The sequence below is a fragment of the Oncorhynchus kisutch genome, unplaced genomic scaffold, assembly GCF_002021735.2.
Source record: "Oncorhynchus kisutch isolate 150728-3 unplaced genomic scaffold, Okis_V2 Okis07a-Okis12b_hom, whole genome shotgun sequence".
NCBI classification, from domain to species: Eukaryota; Metazoa; Chordata; class Actinopteri; order Salmoniformes; family Salmonidae; genus Oncorhynchus; species Oncorhynchus kisutch.
In genome coordinates this window covers 17,063,479-17,083,117 of record NW_022261984.1, presented here as the reverse complement: position 1 = coordinate 17,083,117, position 19,639 = coordinate 17,063,479, and the positions used below count along the sequence as shown (strand labels likewise).

At 44.8% G+C, this 19,639-nt stretch overlaps 1 protein-coding gene across 1 annotated transcript in view; it reads left to right on the top strand.

Moving 5' to 3' along the window:
- LOC109887885 (dorsal-ventral patterning tolloid-like protein 1) overlaps window positions 1-15,494 on the top strand; it is a 74,901-nt gene extending 59,407 nt beyond the window's left edge. The window contains 6 exon segments of the mRNA XM_031814535.1: window positions 883-1,008; window positions 3,031-3,158; window positions 4,074-4,287; window positions 8,403-8,483; window positions 10,754-10,923; window positions 13,542-15,494. Coding sequence (XP_031670395.1) covers window positions 883-1,008; window positions 3,031-3,158; window positions 4,074-4,287; window positions 8,403-8,483; window positions 10,754-10,923; window positions 13,542-13,676 — 854 coding nt within the window. The 3' untranslated portion in view covers window positions 13,677-15,494.
- Window positions 15,495-19,639: the final 4,145 nt, after the last annotated feature.

The window sequence follows — 19,639 nt, the reverse complement described above, 5'->3', positions numbered from 1 at the left end:
TAGCACCGTAATACCACACCACACTGTAGTATCAGGATAGCACCGTAATACCACACACACTGTAGTATCAGGATAGCACCGTAATACCACACACACTGTAGTATCAGGTTAGCACCGTAATACCACACCACACTGTAGTATCAGGATAGCACCGTAATACCACACACACTGTAGTATCAGGATAGCACCGTAATACCACACCAAACACTGTAGTATCAGGATAGCACCGTAATAGCACACACACTGTAGTATCAGGATAGCACCGTAATACCACACCAAACACTGTAGTATCAGGAAAGCACCGTAATACCACAACACACACACTGCAGTATCAGGATAGCACCGTAATACCACACACACTGTAGTATCAGAATAGCACCGTAATACCACACCACACACTGTAGTATCAGGATAGCACCGTAATACCACAACAAACTGTAGTATCAGGATGAGGAGGATTTAGAGGTTTCAGTAAAAACAGATTTTGTTTCTAGCAACCATCATCTCTCTCTCTCTCTCTCTCTCTCTCTCTCTCTCTCTCTCTCCCTCTCTCTCTCTCTCTCTCTCTCTCTCTCTCTCTCTCTCTCTCTCCCTCTCTCTCTCTCTCTCTCTCTCTCTCTCTCTCTCTCTCTCTCTCTCTCCTCCTCCTCTCTCTCTCCCTCCCTCCCTCCTCCCTCCCTCCCTCCCTCCCTCCCTCCCTCCCTCCCTCCCTCCCTCCCTCCCTCCCTCCCTCCCTCCCTCCCTCCCTCCCTCCCTCCCTCCCTCCCTCCCTCCCTCCCTCCTCCTCCCTCTCCTCCCTCCCTCCCTCCTCCCTCCCTCCCTCCCTCCCTCCCTCCCTCTCCTCCCTCCCTCCCTCCCTCCCCTCCCTCCCTCCCTCTTCAGATAAGGATGAATGCAGTAAGGATAATGGTGGCTGCCAACATGACTGTATAAACACGGTGGGGTCGTACGTCTGCCAGTGTCGACACGGATTCATACTGCATGAGAACAAACATGACTGTAAAGAAGGTAGGTCACACACACACACACACACACACACACACACACACACACACACACACACACACACACTGGTACACACACACACTGGTACACACACACACCACACACACACACTGGTACACACACACACTGGTACACACACACACACACACTGGTACACACACACACACACACACACACACACACACACACACACACACACACACACACAGCCCAGTCCCTCTGTTTTTTCATAAACAGACTCTGGTTTCAACATCTGGTGGCCCCAAGGCTTCAAAGTGAATGTGTGTAAGTGTTTGTGTGTGAGTGTTTTTGTGTGTGTGTGTGTGTGTGAGTGTGTGTGTGAGTGAGTGTGTGTGTGTGAGTGAGTGTTTTTGTGTGTGTGTGTCTGTGTGTTTGTGTGTGTGTGAACACACACCCTCCCTCACACTGACCCACTACCATGTGAAAACCTAAATGCTGTCTGAAAGGAGACATTGAGACTGTGATTGTTTGCTGTTGAATAATGAAGGAACAATCTGCCCTCTCTTTCCTTCTCCTCCCTCTCTCCTCCGTCTCTCCTCCGTCTCTCCTCCGTCTCTCCTCCCTCTCTCCTCCGTCTCTCCTCCCTCTCTCCTCCGTCTCTCCTCCGTCTCTCCTCCGTCTCTGCTCCCTCTCTCCTCCCTCTCTCCTCCGTCTCTCCTCCCTCTCTCCTCCGTCTCTCCTCCGTCTCTCCTCCGTCTCTCCTCCCTCTCTCCTCCCTCTCTCCTCCGTCTCTCTTCCCCTCTCGCCTCCCTCTCTCCTCCGTCTCTCCTCCGTCTCTCCTCCGTCTCTCCTCCGTCTCTCCTCCGTCTCTCCTCCCTCTCTCCTCCGTCTCTCCTCCGTCTCTCCTCCCTCTCTCCTCCGTCTCTCCTCCCTCTCTCCTCCCTCTCTCCTCCGTCTCTCTTCCCTCTCTCCTCCCTCTCTCCTCCGTCTCTCCTCCGTCTCTCCTCCCTCTCTCCTCCCTCTCTCCTCCCTCTCTCTCCTCCCTCTCTCCACACTCTCTCCTCACTCTCTCCTCCCTCTCTCCTCACTCTCTCCTCCCTCTCTCCTCCGTCTCTCCTCCCTCTCTCCTCCGTCTCTCCTCCGTCTCTCCTCCGTCTCTCCTCCCTCTCTCCTCCCTCTCTCCTCACTCTCTCCTCCCTCTCTCCTCCCTCTCTCCTCCCTCTCTCCTCACTCTCTCCTCCCTTCTCCTCCCTCTCTCCTCCGTCTCTCCTCCCTCTCTCCTCCGTCTCTCCTCCGTCTCTCCTCCGTCTCTCCTCCCTCTCTCCTCCCTCTCTCCTCACTCCTCTCTCCTCCCTCTCTCCTCCCTCTCTCCTCCCTCTCTCCTCACTCTCTCCTCACTCTCTCCTCCCTCTCTCCTCCCTCTCTCCTCCCCCTCACCTCCCTCTCTCCTCACTCTCTCCTCACTCTCTCCTCCCTCTCTCCTCCCTCTCTCCTCACTCTCTCCTCACTCTCTCCTCCCTCTCTCCTCCCTCTCTCCTCACTCTCTCCTCACTCTCTCCTCCCTTCTCCTCCCTCTCTCTCCTCCCTCTCTCCTCACTCTCTCCTCCGTCTCTCCTCCCTCTCTCCTCCGTCTCTCCTCCCTCTCTCCTCCCTCTCTCCTCCGTCTCTCCTCCCTCTCTCCTCCCTCTCTCCTCCCTCTCTCCTCACTCTCTCCTCCGTCTCTCCTCCCTCTCTCCTCACTCTCTCCTCCATCTCTCCTCCCTCTCTCCTCCCTCTCTCCTCCGTCTCTCCTCCGTCTCTCCTCCCTCTCTCCTCCGTCTCTCCTCCCTCTCTCCTCCGTCTCTCCTCCGTCTCTCCTTCCTGCTGCTTCATTTCCTCTTCCTCTCCGGCCCTGACCCCCTGCTTCCTGTCTGTGTGTGTGTGCTTACGCGTTTGTGTGTGCCTGGTTGGCTGCACATGTGTGCGCGTGCCTGTGTGTGTGTGTGTGTGTGTGTGTGTGTGTGTGTGTGTGTGTGTGTGTGTGTGTGTGTGTGTGTGTGTGTGTGTGTGTGTGTGTGTGTGTAGCTGAGTGTAAGCATAAGGTCCACAGCCCCAGCGGGACCATGAACAGCCCCAACTGGCCTGATAAATATCCCAGTAGGAAGGAATGTACCTGGGACATCACCACTACACCTGGACACAGAGTCAGACTGGTGAGGAATACACACACCTGGTCACAGAGTCAGACTGGCGAGGAACACACACACCTGGTCACAGAGTCAGACTGGTGAGGAACACACACACCTGGTCACAGAGTCAGACTGGTGAGGAATACACACACCTGGTCACAGAGTCAGACTGGTGAGGAACACACACACCTGGTCACAGAGTCAGACTGGTGAGGAACACACACACCTGGTCACAGAGTCAGACTGGTGAGGAACACACACACCTGGTCACAGAGTCAGACTGGTGAAACACGTCTGTCTGTCGTTTAATTATTTACCAGGCCACTGGATTACAGCTGGAATGGTGTGGGTTTTCATGTGGAACAATGAGGCCTTGAAGCAGAGCAGATCTGTCTGTGTGTCTGTGTGTCTTTTTGTCTGTGTGTGTGTGTCTGTGTTTTCAGACAGATGATGTCATGCTAATAAATCTGTCTCTTCGTCAGGTTTCAGTTTAGGACCACACACTCTCTCTCTGTCTCTCTGTCTCTCTGTCTCTCTGTCTCTCTGTCTCTCTGTCTCTCTCTCGCTCTCTGTCTCTCTCTCTCAATTCAATTCAAGGGGCTTTATTGTCATGGGAAACATGTGTTAACATTGCCAAAGCAAGTGATATAGATAATATACACAAGTGAAATAAACAATACAAATTAACAGTAAGCATTACACATCTTTCTCTCTCTCTCTCTCTCTCTCCCTCTCCCTCTCTCTCTCTCTCTCTCTCTCTCTCTCTCTCCCTTTCTCTCTCTCCCCCTCCATCCTATCTCTTTCTCTCTCTCTCTCTCTCTCTCTCTCTCTCTCTCTCCCTCTCTTTCTCTCTCTGTCTCTTTCTCTCTGTCTCTCCCCTTCCCTCCTCTCGCTGTTTCTCTCTCTCTCTCTCCCTCTTTCTCCCCCCTCTTTCTCCAGTCATTTAATGAATTTGAGATCGAGCAGCATCAGGAGTGTGCCTATGATCACCTGGAGGCCTTTGACGGGGAGGGTGACTCAGCGGCCATCTTGGGTCGGCTGTGTGGCAGTAAGATTCCGGAACCGTTGGTCTCCACGGGTAACAAGATGTACCTGCGTTTCATCTCTGACGCCTCGGTTCAGAGGAAAGGATTCCAGGCCACACACTCCACTGGTATGGACTAGATGGGGTCTCTCTCTCTCTCTCTCTCTCTCTCTCTCTCTCTCTCTCTCTCTCTCTCTCTCTCTCTCTCTCTACCTCTAAGTTCTACCTGCCAGTGTCCAGTGATGATCATATTGTAACTAGACAGTAAGTTCTACCTGCCAGTGTCCAGTGATGAACATATTGTAACTAGACAGTAAGTTCTACCTGTCAGTGTCCAGAGATGATCATATTGTAGTAACTAGACAGTAAGTTCTACCTGCCAGTGTCCAGTGATGATCATATTGTAACTAGACAGTAAGTTCTACCTGCCAGTGTCCAGTGATGATCATATTGTAGTAACTAGACAGTAAGTTCTACCTGTCAGTGATGATCATATTGTAGTAACTAGACAGTAAGTTCTACCTGTCAGTGTCCAGTGATGATCATATTGTAGTCACTAGACAGTAAGTTGTACCTGCCAGTGTCCAGTGATGATCATATTGTAACTAGACAGTAAGTTCTACCTGCCAGTGTCCAGTGATGATCATATTGTAGTCACTAGACAGTAAGTTCTACCTGCCAGTGTCCAGTGATGATCATATTGTAACTAGACAGTAAGTTCTACCTGCCAGTGTCCAGAGATGATCATATTGTAGTAACTAGACAGTAAGTTCTACCTGCCAGTGTCCAGTGATGATCATATTGTTGTAACTAGACAGTAAGTTCTACCCGCCAGTGTCCAGTGATGATCATATTGTAACTAGACAGTAAGTTCTACCTGCCAGTGTCCAGTGATGATCATATTGTAGTAACTAGACAGTAAGTTCTACCTGTCAGTGATGATCATATTGTAGTAACTAGACAGTAAGTTCTACCTGTCAGTGTCCAGTGATGATCATATTGTAGTCACTAGACAGTAAGTTGTACCTGCCAGTGTCCAGTGATGATCATATTGTAACTAGACAGTAAGTTCTACCTGCCAGTGTCCAGTGATGATCATATTGTAGTCACTAGACAGTAAGTTCTACCTGCCAGTGTCCAGTGATGATCATATTGTAGTAACTAGACAGTAAGTTGTACCTGCCAGTGTCCAGTGATGATCATATTGTAGTAGCTAGACAGTAAGTTCTACCTGCCAGTGTCCAGTGATGATCATATTGTAACTAGACAGTAAGTTCTACCTGCCAGTGTCCAGTGATGAACATATTGTAACTAGACAGTAAGTTCTACCTGCCAGTGTCCAGTGATGATCATATTGTAGTCACTAGACAGTAAGTTCTACCTGCCAGTGTCCAGTGATGATCATATTGTAGTAACTAGACAGTAAGTTGTACCTGCCAGTGTCCAGTGATGATCATATTGTAGTAGCTAGACAGTAAGTTCTACCTGCCAGTGTCCAGTGATGATCATATTGTAACTAGACAGTAAGTTCTACCTGCCAGTGTCCAGTGATGAACATATTGTAACTAGACAGTAAGTTCTACCTGTCAGTGTCCAGTGATGATCATATTGTAGTAACTAGACAGTAAGTTCTACCTGCCAGTGTCCAGTGATGATCATATTGTAACTAGACAGTACGTTCTACCTGCCATGTCCAGTGATGAACATATTGTAACTAGACAGTAAGTTCTACCTGTCAGTGTCCAGTGATGATCATATTGTAGTAACTAGACAGTAAGTTCTACCTGCCAGTGTCCAGTGATGATCATATTGTAACTAGACAGTAAGTTCTACCTGCCAGTGTCCAGTGATGAACATATTGTAACTAGACAGTAAGTTCTACCTGTCAGTGTCCAGTGATGATCATATTGTAGTAACTAGACAGTAAGTTCTACCTGCCAGTGTCCAGTGATGATCATATTGTAACTAGACAGTAAGTTCTACCTGCCAGTGTCCAGTGATGAACATATTGTAACTAGACAGTAAGTTCTACCTGTCAGTGTCCAGTGATGATCATATTGTAGTAACTAGACAGTAAGTTCTACCTGCCAGTGTCCAGTGATGATCATATTGTAGTAACTTGACAGTAAGTTCTACCTGCCAGTGTCCAGTGATGATCATATTGTAACTAGACAGTAAGTTCTACCTGCCAGTGTCCAGTGATGAACATATTGTAACTAGACAGTAAGTTCTACCTGTCAGTGTCCAGTGATGATCATATTGTAGTAACTAGACAGTAAGTTCTACCTGCCAGTGTCCAGTGATGATCATATTGTAACTAGACAGTAAGTTCTACCTGCCAGTGTCCAGTGATGAACATATTGTAACTAGACAGTAAGTTCTACCTGTCAGTGTCCAGTGATGATCATATTGTAGTAACTAGACAGTAAGTTCTACCTGCCAGTGTCCAGTTATGATCATATTGTAGTAGCTAGACAGTAAGTTCTACCTGTCAGTGTCCAGTGATGAACATATTGTAACTAGACAGTAAGTTCTACCTGCCAGTGTCCAGTGATGATCATATTGTAGTAACTAGACAGTAAGTTCTACCTGCCAGTGTCCAGTGATGATCATATTGTAACTAGACAGTAAGTTCTACCTGCCAGTGTCCAGTGATGAACATATTGTAACTAGACAGTAAGTTCTACCTGTCAGTGTCCAGTGATGATCATATTGTAGTAACTAGACAGTAAGTTCTACCTGCCAGTGTCCAGTGATGATCATATTGTAACTAGACAGTAAGTTCTACCTGCCAGTGTCCAGTGATGAACATATTGTAACTAGACAGTAAGTTCTACCTGTCAGTGTCCAGTGATGATCATATTGTAGTAACTAGACAGTAAGTTCTACCTGCCAGTGTCCAGTGATGATCATATTGTAGTAGCTAGACAGTAAGTTCTACCTGTCAGTGTCCAGTGATGAACATATTGTAACTAGACAGTAAGTTCTACCTGCCAGTGTCCAGTGATGATCATATTGTAGTAACTAGACAGGAAGTTCTACTTGCCACTGTCCAGTGAAGGTAAAGCAGTCCACTGCCCCCCTCTAGTGGTGAATACCAGAACATGCAACAACAACAAAAAATAGTTATCTATATCTTGGTCTATATTTGTTTATTTAGCCTGAACCAACGTGTAAATGTCCCTGTCTGTCTCTCTCCTCTTCTAGAGTGTGGAGGGAGGTTAGTTTCACTCTCTAAATGTCCCTGTCTGTCTCTCTCCTCTTCTAGAGTGTGGAGGGAGGTTAGTTTCACTCTCTAAATGTCCCTGTCTGTCTCTCTCCTCTTCTAGAGTGTGGAGGGAGGTTAGTTTCACTCTCTAAATGTCCCTGTCTGTCTCTCTCCTCTTCTAGAGTGTGGAGGGAGGTTAGTTTCACTCTCTAAATGTCCCTGTCTGTCTCTCCCCTCTTCTAGAGTGTGGAGGGAGGTTAGTTTCACTCTCTAAATGTCCCTGTCTGTCTCTCTCCTCTTCTAGAGTGTGGAGGGAGGTTAGTTTCACTCTCTAAATGTCCCTGTCTGTCTCTCTCCTCTTCTAGAGTGTGGAGGGAGGTTAGTTTCACTCTCTAAATGTCCCTGTCTGTCTCTCTCCTCTTCTAGAGTGTGGAGGGAGGTTAGTTTCACTCTCTAAATGTCCCTGTCTGTCTCTCTCCTCTTCTAGAGTGTGGAGGGAGGTTAGTTTCACTCTCTAAATGTCCCTGTCTGTCTCTCTCCTCTTCTAGAGTGTGGAGGGAGGTTAGTTTCACTCTCTAAATGTCCCTGTCTGTCTCTCCCCTCTTCTAGAGTGTGGAGGGAGGTTAGTTTCACTCTCTAAATGTCCCTGTCTGTCTCTCTCCTCTTCTAGAGTGTGGAGGGAGGTTAGTTTCACTCTCTAAATGTCCCTGTCTGTCTCTCTCCTCTTCTAGAGTGTGAAGGGAGGTTAGTTTCACTCTCTAAATGTCCCTGTCTGTCTCTCTCCTCTTCTAGAGTGTGGAGGGAGGTTAGTTTCACTCTCTAAATGTCCCTGTCTGTCTCTCTCCTCTTCTAGAGTGTGGAGGGAGGTTAGTTTCACTCTCTAAATGTCCCTGTCTGTCTCTCTCCTCTTCTAGAGTGTGGAGGGAGGTTAGTTTCACTCTCTAAATGTCCCTGTCTGTCTCTCTCCTCTTCTAGAGTGTGGAGGGAGGTTAGTTTCACTCTCTAAATGTCCCTGTCTGTCTCTCCCCTCTTCTAGAGTGTGGAGGGAGGTTGAAGGCAGAGACTCGTCAGAAGAACCTTTACTCACACTCCCAGTTTGGAGATAACAACTACCCTGGTATACACACACACACACACACACACACTCTGTAGGACGACTACACACTGTATATACTGTTGTGGTTGTAATTTTATGGTGTGTATGATGTCACAGCTGTCAATCCAAAGGAACATTTACACTTGTCAGGATGATGGTTTTTCTATTAATTTAATTTATATTGTTTTCTGTTTGTATCTTTTCTACTCTACTCTATTCTATTCTACTCTACTCTACTCTACTCTACTCTATTCTACTCTGTTTTACTCTACTCTGTTTTACTCTATTTTACTCTACTCTATTTTACTCTCCTCTGTTCTACTCTATTTTACTCTACTCTACTCTATTCTATTCTATTTTACTCTATTCTATTTTGTTCTACTCTACTCTACTCTATTTTACTCTCCTCTGTTCTACTCTATTTTACTCTACTCTACTCTATTCTATTTTGTTCTACTCTACTCTACTCTATTTTACTCTCCTCTGTTCTACTCTATTTTATCTACTCGAGTCTATTCTACTCTACTCTATTCTATTTCATTCTACTCTACTCTATTTTACTCTCCTCTGTTCTACTCTATTTTATCTACTCGAGTCTATTCTACTCTACTCTATTCTATTTCATTCTACTCTACTCTATTTTACTCTCCTCTGTTCTACTCTATTTTACACTACTCGACTCTACTCTACTCTATTTGACTCTACTCTATTTTACTCTCCTCTGTTCTACTCTATTTTACTCTACTCTACTCTATTTTACTCTCCTCTGTTCTACTCTATTCTATTCTACTCTACTCTACTCTATTTTATTATACTCTACTCTACTCTATTTTACTCTCCTCTATTCTACTGTTCTCTATCCTACTCTATTTTACTCTATTCTATTCTACTCTATTCTATTTTATTATATTCTACTCTACTCTATTTTACTCTCCTCTGTTCTACTCTATTTTACTCTACTCTACTCTATTCTACTCTACTATACTCGATTCTATTTTATTCTACTCTACTCTGTTTTACTCTCCTCTGTTCTACTCTATTTTACTCTCCTCTGTTATACTCTATTTTACTCTACTCTACTCTATTTTACTCTCCTCTGTTCTACTCTATTCTATTCTACTCTACTCTATTTTATTATACTCTACTCTACTCTATTTTACTCTCCTCTATTCTACTGTACTCTATTCTACTCTACTCTATTCCACTCTATTTTACTCCACTCTACTCTATTCTATTCTACTCTACTCTATTTTACTCTCCTCTGTTCTACTCTATTTTACTCTACTCTACTGTACTCTATTTTACTCTACTATACTCTACTCTATTTTACTCTCCTCTGTTCTACTCTATTTTCTTCTACTCTACTCTATTTTACTCTACTCTACTCCACTCTACTCTATTTTACTCTACTTACTCTACTCTATTTTACTCTACTCTACTCCACTCTACTCTATTTTACTCTACTTACTCTACTCTATTTTACTCTACTCTACTCCACTCTACTCCATTTTACTCTACTCTACTCCACTCTACTCTATTCTATTCTACTCTACTCTATTTTACTCTCCTCTGTTCTACTCTATTTTACTCTACTCTATTGTACTCTATTTTACTCTACTATACTCTACTCTATTTTACTCTCCTCTGTTCTACTCTATTTTCTTCTACTCTACTCTATTTTACTCTACTCTATTCTACTCTACTCTATTTTACTCTACTTACTCTACTCTATTTTACTCTACTCTACTCCACTCTACTCTATTTTACTCTACTTACTCTACTCTATTTTACTCTACTCTACTCCACTCTACTCTATTTTACTCTACTTACTCTACTCTATTTTACTCTACTCTACTCCACTCTACTCTATTCTATTCTACTCTACTCTATTTTACTCTCCTCTGTTCTACCTTATTTTACTCTACTCTACTGTACTCTATTTTCCTCTACTATACTCTACTCTATTTTACTCTCCTCTGTTCTACTCTATTTTCTTCTACTCTACTCTATTTTACTCTACTCTACTCCACTCTACTCTATTTTACTCTACTTACTCTACTCTATTTTACTCTACTCTACTCCACTCTACTCTATTTTACTCTACTTACTCTACTCTATTTTACTCTACTCCACTCTACTCTACTCTATTTTACTCTACTCTATTTTACTCTACTCTACTCTATTTTACTCTACTTACTCTACTCTATTTTACTCTACTCTACTCTACTCTACTCTACTCTACTCTACTCTACTGTACACTCGTCTCCTCTTTGTTTTCCTCTTCTCTCCAGGCCATACGGACTGTGAGTGGTTGGTGACGTCAGAGGAGGGTTACGGTATAGAGTTGACCTTTACGACCTTCGAGGTGGAGGAGGAGGCGGACTGTGGTTATGACTACATAGAGCTGTACGATGGTTATGACTCTAACTCACACAGACTGGGACGGTTCTGTGGTTCTGGGGTAAGGAGGGGTATCACATACATAATGACTCTAACTCACACAGACTGGGACGGTTCTGTGGTTCTGGGGGGGTATCACATACATAATGACTCTAACTCACACAGACTGGGACGGTTCTGTGGTTCTGGGGTAAGGAGGGGTATCACATACATAATGACTCTAACTCACACAGACTGGGACGGTTCTGTGGTTCTGGGGTAAGGAGGGGTATCACATACATAATGACTCTAACTCACACAGACTGGGACGGTTCTGTGGTTCTGGGGGGGGGTATCACATACATAATGACTCTAACTCACACAGACTGGGACGGTTCTGTGGTTCTGGGGTAAGGAGGGGTATCACATACATAATGACTCTAACTCACACAGACTGGGACGGTTCTGTGGTTCTGGGGGGGGTATCACATACATAATGACTCTAACTCACACAGACTGGGACGGTTCTGTGGTTCTGGGGTAAGGAGGGGTATCACATACATAATGACTCTAACTCACACAGACTGGGACGGTTCTGTGGTTCTGGGGGGGGTATCACATACATAATGACTCTAACTCACACAGACTGGACGGTTCTGTGGTTCTGTGGTAAGGATGGGGGGGGGGTAGATGGGAGAGGTGTCATTGAATGCTATTGAAGTTATCTTGGCCATAGGCAGGGTAACCAGGAACTAGCCCTGGTTACCAGTATTTGTTGTCAGTCATCTTGGCCATAGGCAGGGTAACCAGGAACTAGCCCTGGTTACCAGTATTTGTTGTCAGTTATCTTGGCCATAGGCAGTGTAACCAGGAACTAGCCCTGGTTACCAGTATTTGTTGTCAGTTATCTTGGCCATAGGCAGGGTAACCAGGAACTAGCCCTGGTTACCAGTATTTGTTGTCAGTTATCTTGGCTGTAGGCAGGGTAACCATGAACTAGTCCTGGTTACCAGTATTTGTTGTCAGTTATCTTGGCCGTAGGCAGGGTAACCATGAACTAGCCCTGGTTACCAGTATTTGTTGTCAGTTATCTTGGCCGTAGGCAGGGTAACCAGGAACTAGCCCTGGTTACCAGTATTTGTTGTCAGTCATCTTGGCCGTAGGCAGGGTAACCAGGAACTAGCCCTGGAACTAGCCCTGGTTAACCAGGAACTAGCCCTGGTTACCAGTATTTGTTGTCAGTTATCTTGGCCGTAGGCAGGGTAACCATGAACTAGTCCTGGTTACCAGTATTTGTTGTCAGTTATCTTGGCCGTAGGCAGGGTAACCAGGAACTAGCCCTGGTTACCAGTATTTGTTGTCAGTTATCTTGGCTATAGGCAGGGTAACCAAGAACTAGCCCTGGTTACCAGTATTTGTTGTCAGTTATCTTGGCTATAGGCAGTGTAACCAAGAACTAGCCCTGGTTACCAGTATTTGTTGTCAGTTATCTTGGCTATAGGCAGGGTAATCAAGAACTAGCCCTGGTTACCAGTATTTGTTGTCAGTTATCTTGGCTATAGGCAGGGTAACCAAGAACTAGCCCTGGTTACCAGTATTTTTTGTCAGTTATCTTGGCTATAGGCAGTGTAACCAGGAACTAGCCCTGGTTACCAGTATTTGTTGTCAGTTATCTTGGCTATAGGCAGTGTAACCAGGAACTAGCCCTGGTTACCAGTATTTGTTGTCAGTTATCTTGGCTATAGGCAGTGTAACCAGGAACCAGCCCTGGTTACCAGTATTTGTTGTCAGTTATCTTGGCTATAGGCAGTGTAACCAAGAACTAGCCCTGGTTACCAGTATTTGTTGTCAGTTATCTTGGCTATAGGCAGGGTAACCAAGAACTAGCCCTGGTTACCAGTATTTGTTGTCAGTTATCTTGGCTATAGGCAGTGTAACCAGGAACTAGCCCTGGTTACCAGTATTTGTTGTCAGTTATCTTGGCTATAGGCAGTGTAACCAGGAACTAGCCCTGGTTACCAGTATTTGTTGTCAGTTATCTTGGCCGTAGGCAGGGTAACCAGGAACTAGCCCTGGTTACCAGTATTTGTTGTCAGTTATCTTGGCTGTAGGCAGTGTAACCAGGAACTAGCCCTGGTTACCAGTATTTGTTGTCAGTTATCTTGGCTATAGGCAGTGTAACCAAGAACTAGCCCTGGTTACCAGTATTTGTTGTCAGTTATCTTGGCTATAGGCAGTGTAACCAAGAACTAGCCCTGGTTACCAGTATTTGTTGTCAGTTATCTTGGCTATAGGCAGTGTAACCAGGAACTAGCCCTGGTTACCAGTATTTGTTGTCAGTTATCTTGGCTATAGGCAGTGTAACCAAGAACTAGCTCCGGGTAGCTTTATTTGTTGCAATGTTGAAAATGTTGATAATGTTTTTTATTTATTTTAGAAGAAATAGTGAATTCTTTAAGAAAAGTCCAACTCTACTGTATGTATTCATCTACTGTTATTATCTCTATCCTTCATCTTCTCACCTCTACATTACCTCTCTCTGTCATCCCTCTCTCTCTCTGATTGATCTGTCATATCTCTCTCATCTCTGTCTCTTTCTCTCTCTCTGATCCCTCTATCTGTCTCTCTCTCTCTCTCTCTCTCTCTTTCTCTCATCTCTCTCCCTCTCATCCTCTGTCATCTCTCGCCCTCCCTCCCTAGCCCAGAGAGGAGATCTACTCCGCGGGTGACGCGGTGTTGATCCGTTTCCATAGCGACGACACCATCAGTAAGAAGGGGTTCCACATCCGCTACATCAGCACCCAGTTCCAGCAGAACCTTCACACCAGGAAGTGATGTCACAACACCCCGACCCCTAGCCTCACTGTGCCGACAAGACAACCACAGGCCCCTTTTCTCCTCTGACTGACAGGCGCCAAATACACACACACACACACAAACACACACACACACACAAACACACACACACACACAAACACACACACACACACACTGTTTTGAAGAGAGGAGTGAGTGTGGGTGAGAACCAGAGGAGAGAGGGGGAGGACTGATCAGTCCGTCTCTTAACAGGGGAGCTTCTAGAACTCTGAGGACTACATGTGAAGAGAGACTGGATCACAGCTTCACACTGTAACAGGATTAATGGAACTGTTTTAAGGACGGGAACTGGATTAAATACTGAAACTGGATTAAATACTGAAACTGGATTAAATACTGAAACTGGATTAAATACTGAAACTGGATTAAATACTGAAACTGGATTAAATACTGAAACTGGATTAAATACGGAAACTGGATTCAACACTGAAACTGGATTAAATACTGAAACTGGATTAAATACTGAAACTGGATTAAATACGGAAACTGGATTAAATTCTGAAACTGGATTAAATACTGAAACTGGATTAAATACTGAAACAGTCTTAAATACTGAAACTGGATTAAATACTGAAACTGGATTAAATACTGAAACTGGATTAAATTCTGAAACTGGAGTGTGAACAGGAACTGGATTTAATACTGGAACTGGAGTGACTAACTAACTGACTGGCTGTTTGGCTGACTGAGTCGCTGACTATTTGACTGAGTGACTGGCTGACTATTTTACTGGCTAACTGACTGACTGTCTGATTGGCTGGTTGACTGATTGACTGGCTGACTGACTGTCTGATTGGCTGGTTGACTGATTGACTGGCTGACTGACTGTCTGATTGGCTGGTTGACTGATTGACTGGCTGACTGACTGTCTGACTGACTGTCTGATTGGCTGGTTGACTGATTGACTGGCTGACTGACTGTCTGATTGACTGGCTGACTGACTGTCTGATTGGCTGGCTGACTGTTTTACTGGCTGTTTGGCAGGCTGACTGACTGGCTAACTGATTCACTGATGGACTGGCTGACTGACTGACTGACTGGCTGACTGACTGAGAGAAGCATGAGGTAACGCTGAGGCAACATTATACAAACTGAGAGACAACATCCTGATAACTTTCTGACAACTTCCTGTTCAGACAATGTTCAGACAACGTTTCAAACAAACCTCATACAAACCGAGAGACGACCTTCAGACAACGGCCAGACAACTTACGGTGCTGACAACGTTCTGACCATTTTTGAGGTTTGACAATGTCCTGACAGAAAACATTCTGACAACGTTCAGACAAACTTTATACAAACTGAGAGACAATGTCTTTCTGACAACGTTCTGACAACGTTCTTCTGAAAACGTCCTGACAACGTTGGGTTTTGACAGCACTTATATTGCCTTAGAACCAAATGTACGTTCTTGAGTCTCTCTAACATTAGTTGTTATTTGTTTGTTTGTTTGAATAATTTGATTTGACAATGAGTTTGCAGAACTTGAAAGATTTATTGTTAAATAAGACAAAAGAGGAAACTGGTCAGGTGTGTGTGTGAGTGTGTGTGTGTGTGTGTGTGTGTGTGTGTGTGTGTGTGTGTAAAGAGTTGTCTCATGTATTGTATGTGCCAAGCTCCTGGTGATCCTGTCCCTCTGTTGGATCTGTCTAGACCTCTCTCCTCCATGTTTGTAGTTCTGTTCTATCATATCTCCTCCATGTTTGTAGTTCTAAGGAACAACAATGGCTTCCTCTCTATGCTGAGTCATTAAAACTACACACAGGTAAAAGATAACTCTGGTTCGTGTTGTAAATGACTACTGAATGATACGGCAGGCATGATGTAATGATCTGTGTGTGTGTGTGTGTGTGTGTGTGTATGTGTGTGTGTGTGTGTGTGTGTGTGTGTGTGTGTGTGTGTGTGTGTGTGTGTGTGTTGGAGTGTCAGTGTATATACAGTACCAGTCAACAGTTTGGACACATCTACTCATTCAAGGGTTTTTCTTTATTTTTTACTATTTTCTACATTGTAGAATAATAGTGAAGACATCAGAACTAGGAAATGACACATATGGAATCATGTAGTAACCAAATCAAAATATATTTTAAATCAAAACTATGAAATAACACATATTTCAAATCAGATGTTATTGGTCACATACACATGGTTAGCAGATGTTATTGGTCACATGGTTAGCAGATGGTTATTGGTCAGCACTCCATCACTCTCCTTCTTGGTCAAAAAGCCCAAAGGTTATTGTCCTGTTGAAAAACAAATGATAGTTCCACTAAGTGCAGATGGGATGGCGTATCGCTCCTTGAATTCTAAATAAATCACAGGCAGTGTCACCAGCAAAGCACCCCCACACCATAACACCTCCTCCTCCATGCTTCACTGTGGGAACCACACCTGCGGATATCAGCCGTTCACCTTATCTGCGTCTCACAAAGACATGATGGATTGAACAAAAAATCTCAAATTTGGACTCACCAGACCAAAGGAAAGATTTCCACCGGTCTAATGTCCATTGCTCGTATTTCTTGGCCCAAGCAAGTCTCTTCTTCTTATTGGTGTCCTTCAGTAGTGGTTTCTTTGCAGCAATTCGACTATGAAGGTTTGATTCATGCAGTCTCCTCTGAACAGTTGATGTTGAGATGTGTCTGTTACTTGAACCATCTGAGGCTGGTAACTTTAATGAAGGCTGGTAACTTTAATGAAGCTCGGTGCTCAAGAGCTCCAGTGCGCCTGCATGGTCCGGTCCATCCAGTACCACCTCCACACACCAGCCCTCCGGGGGCAGCTCCCCGCTCCAGGCTTACTGTGCGTGTCCTCGGTCCAGTACCACCAGTGCCAGCACCATGCATCAGGCCTACAGTGCACCTCGCCTGTCCAGTGCTGCCAGAGCCTTCCTCCTCTACAGCGCTGTCGGAGTCTCCTGCCTGTCCAGCGCTGCCGGAGTCTCCCGCCTGTTCTGCGCTGCTGGAGTCTCTCGCTTGTTTAGCGCTGCCAGAGCTGCCAGTCTGCATGGAGCAGCCAGAGCTGCCAGTCTGCATGGAGCAGCCTGAGCTGCCAGTCTGCATGGAGCAGCCAGAGATGCCGGTCTGCATGGAGCAGCCAGAGCTGCCAGTCTGCATGGAGCAGCCAGAGCCGCCAGTCAGCCAGAATCTTCCAGATCCGCCATTCAGCCAGGATCCGCCAGTCAGCCAGAATCTTCCAGATCCGCCATTCAGCCAGTATCCGCCATTCAGCCAGGATCCGCCAGTCAGCCAGGCTCTGCCAGAACCACCAGCCAGCCAGGATCTGCCAGATCCAACTACCTGCCTGAGCTTCCTCTCAGTACTGAGCTTCCTCTCAGTGCTGAGCTTCCCCTCAGTCCCGAGCTTCCTCTCAGTACTGTGCTACCCCTCGGTCCCGAGCTACCCCTCAGTCCCGAGCTTCCCCTCGGTCCCGAGCTTCCCCTCGGTCCCGAGCTTCCCCTCAGTCCCGAGCTACCTCAGTCCCGAGCTGCCCCTCAGTCCAGTGGGGTCCTTGGTGAGGGTTATTAGGCCAAGGTCGGCGGTGAGGGTCGCCAATCTAGGGACGCGATGCAGGTGGACTAAGACTTTGTTGGAGTGGGGTCCACATCCCGCGCCGGAGCTGCCACCGTGGACAGACGCCCACCTGGACCCTCCCCTATGGGTTTAGGTGTGCGGCCGGGAGTCCGCACCTTGGGGGGGGGGGGGGGGGGTTCTGTCACGCCCTGGTCTCAGTATTTTGTGTTTTCTTTATTATTTTGGTCAGGCCAGGGTGTGACATGGGTTTATTATGTGGTGTGTTTTGTCTTGAGGTTTTTGTAGGTATTGGGATTGTGGCTTAGGTTATCTAGAAAAGTCTATGGTTGCCTGGAGTGGTTCTCAATCAGAGACAGGTGTTTATCGTTGTCTCTGATTGGGAACCATATTTAGGCAGCCATATTCTTTGAGTGTTTCGTGGGTGATTGTTCCTGTCACTGTGTTTGTTTGCACCAGATAGGCTGTTTAGGTTTTTCACGTTATGTTTGTTGTTTTTGTATTGTTCGTTTTTTCGTCGTCATTAAACATGTATCAAGAAAACCGTAACATTATCCTCTGCAGCAGAGGTAACTCTGGGTCTTCCCTTCCTGTGGCGGTCCTCATGAGAGCCAGTTTCATCGTAGCGCTTGATGGTTTTTGTGACTGTACTTGAAGAAACTTTAAAAGTTCTCAATGTTCCACGTTGACTGACCTTCACCTTCCTGACCAAGGCCTTTCTCCCCCGATTGCTCAGTTTGGCTCAGTTCCACTTCTTCCATTGAATAATGATGGATGCCACTGTGTTCTTGGGGACCTTCAATGCTGCAGAAATGATTTGTTACCCTTCCCCAGATCTTTTCCTCAACACAATCCTGTCTCTCAGCTCTACGGACAATTCCTTCAACCTCATAGCTTGGTTTTAGCTCTGACATGTACTGTCAGCTGTGGGACCTAATATAGACAGGTGTGCGCCTTTCCAAGTCATGTCCAATCAAATTTTCCACAGGTGGACTCCAAGTTGTAGAAACATCTCAAGGATGATTAATGGAAACCGGATGCACCTGAGCTCAATTTCGAGTCTCATAGCAAAGGGTCTGAATACTTATGTAAATGAGGTTTTCTGTTATTTCTAACAACCTGTTTTCACTTTGTCATTCTGGGTTATTGTGATGTCCATCTGGGTTATTGTGATGTCATTGTGAGGTTTTGTGATGTCATTATGGGGTATTGTGATGTCATTATGAGGTATTATGATGCCATTATGGGGTATTGTGATGTCATTATGGGGTTTTGTGATGTCATTATGGGGTATTGTGATGTCATTATGAGGTATTATGATGCCATTATGGGGTATTATGTGTAGATTGATGATGTAGATTGAAAATCCATTTTAGAATATCGCTGAAAGGTCTTAAAATGTGGAATAAGTCAAGGGGTCTGAATACTTCCCGAATGGGACTGTACATTTATATGTCGGACTCTGACATTGTTCATTCCGATATTTCTTAATTCCTTTCTTTTTAATTTGTGGGATTTGTGTGTATTGTTTTGTATTGTTAGGTATCACTGTTTGATCTGGGAACAGAAGCATTTAGCTGAACCTGGGACAACATCTAATAATATGTGTGTACCTGACCAATACCACCTTATTTGATTTTACATTCTACTGAGGGTTGATGTTTGGTCCTAATTCCTCATTTCAATATTGTTCTTCTTAAATCCTGTTTTGTTTTGTCATTATGGGGTATTGTGTGTAGATTGCTGATCAAACAAGTAATTTAATGCATTTAGAATTAGGCTGTAAAGTAACTGAAAATGGAAAAGGGGAAGGGGTCTGTATCCTTTCTGAATGCCCTGTATATAGTACAGTACTGACCTATATAGTACAGTACTAACCTATATAGTACTAAACTATATAGTACAGTACTGACCTATATATTACAGTAATAACCTATATAGTACTAAACTATATAGTACAGTATTAACCTATATAGTATAGTACTAAACTATATAGTACAGTACTAACCTATATAGTACAGTACTAACCTATATAGTACAGTACTGACCTATATAGTACAGTATTAACCTATATAGTACAGTACTGACCTATATAGTACAGTACTAGCCTATATACTAAACTATATAGTACAGTACTGACCTATATAGTACAGTAATGACCTATATAGTACAGTACTAACCTATATAGTACAGTACTAGCCTATATAGTACAGTACTAACCTATAGAGTACAGTATTAACCTATATAGTACAGTACTAGCCTATATACTAAACTATATAGTACAGTACTGACCTATATAGTACAGTAATGACCTATATAGTACAGTACTAACCTATATAGTACAGTACTAGCCTATATAGTACAGTACTAGCCTATATAGTACAGTATTAA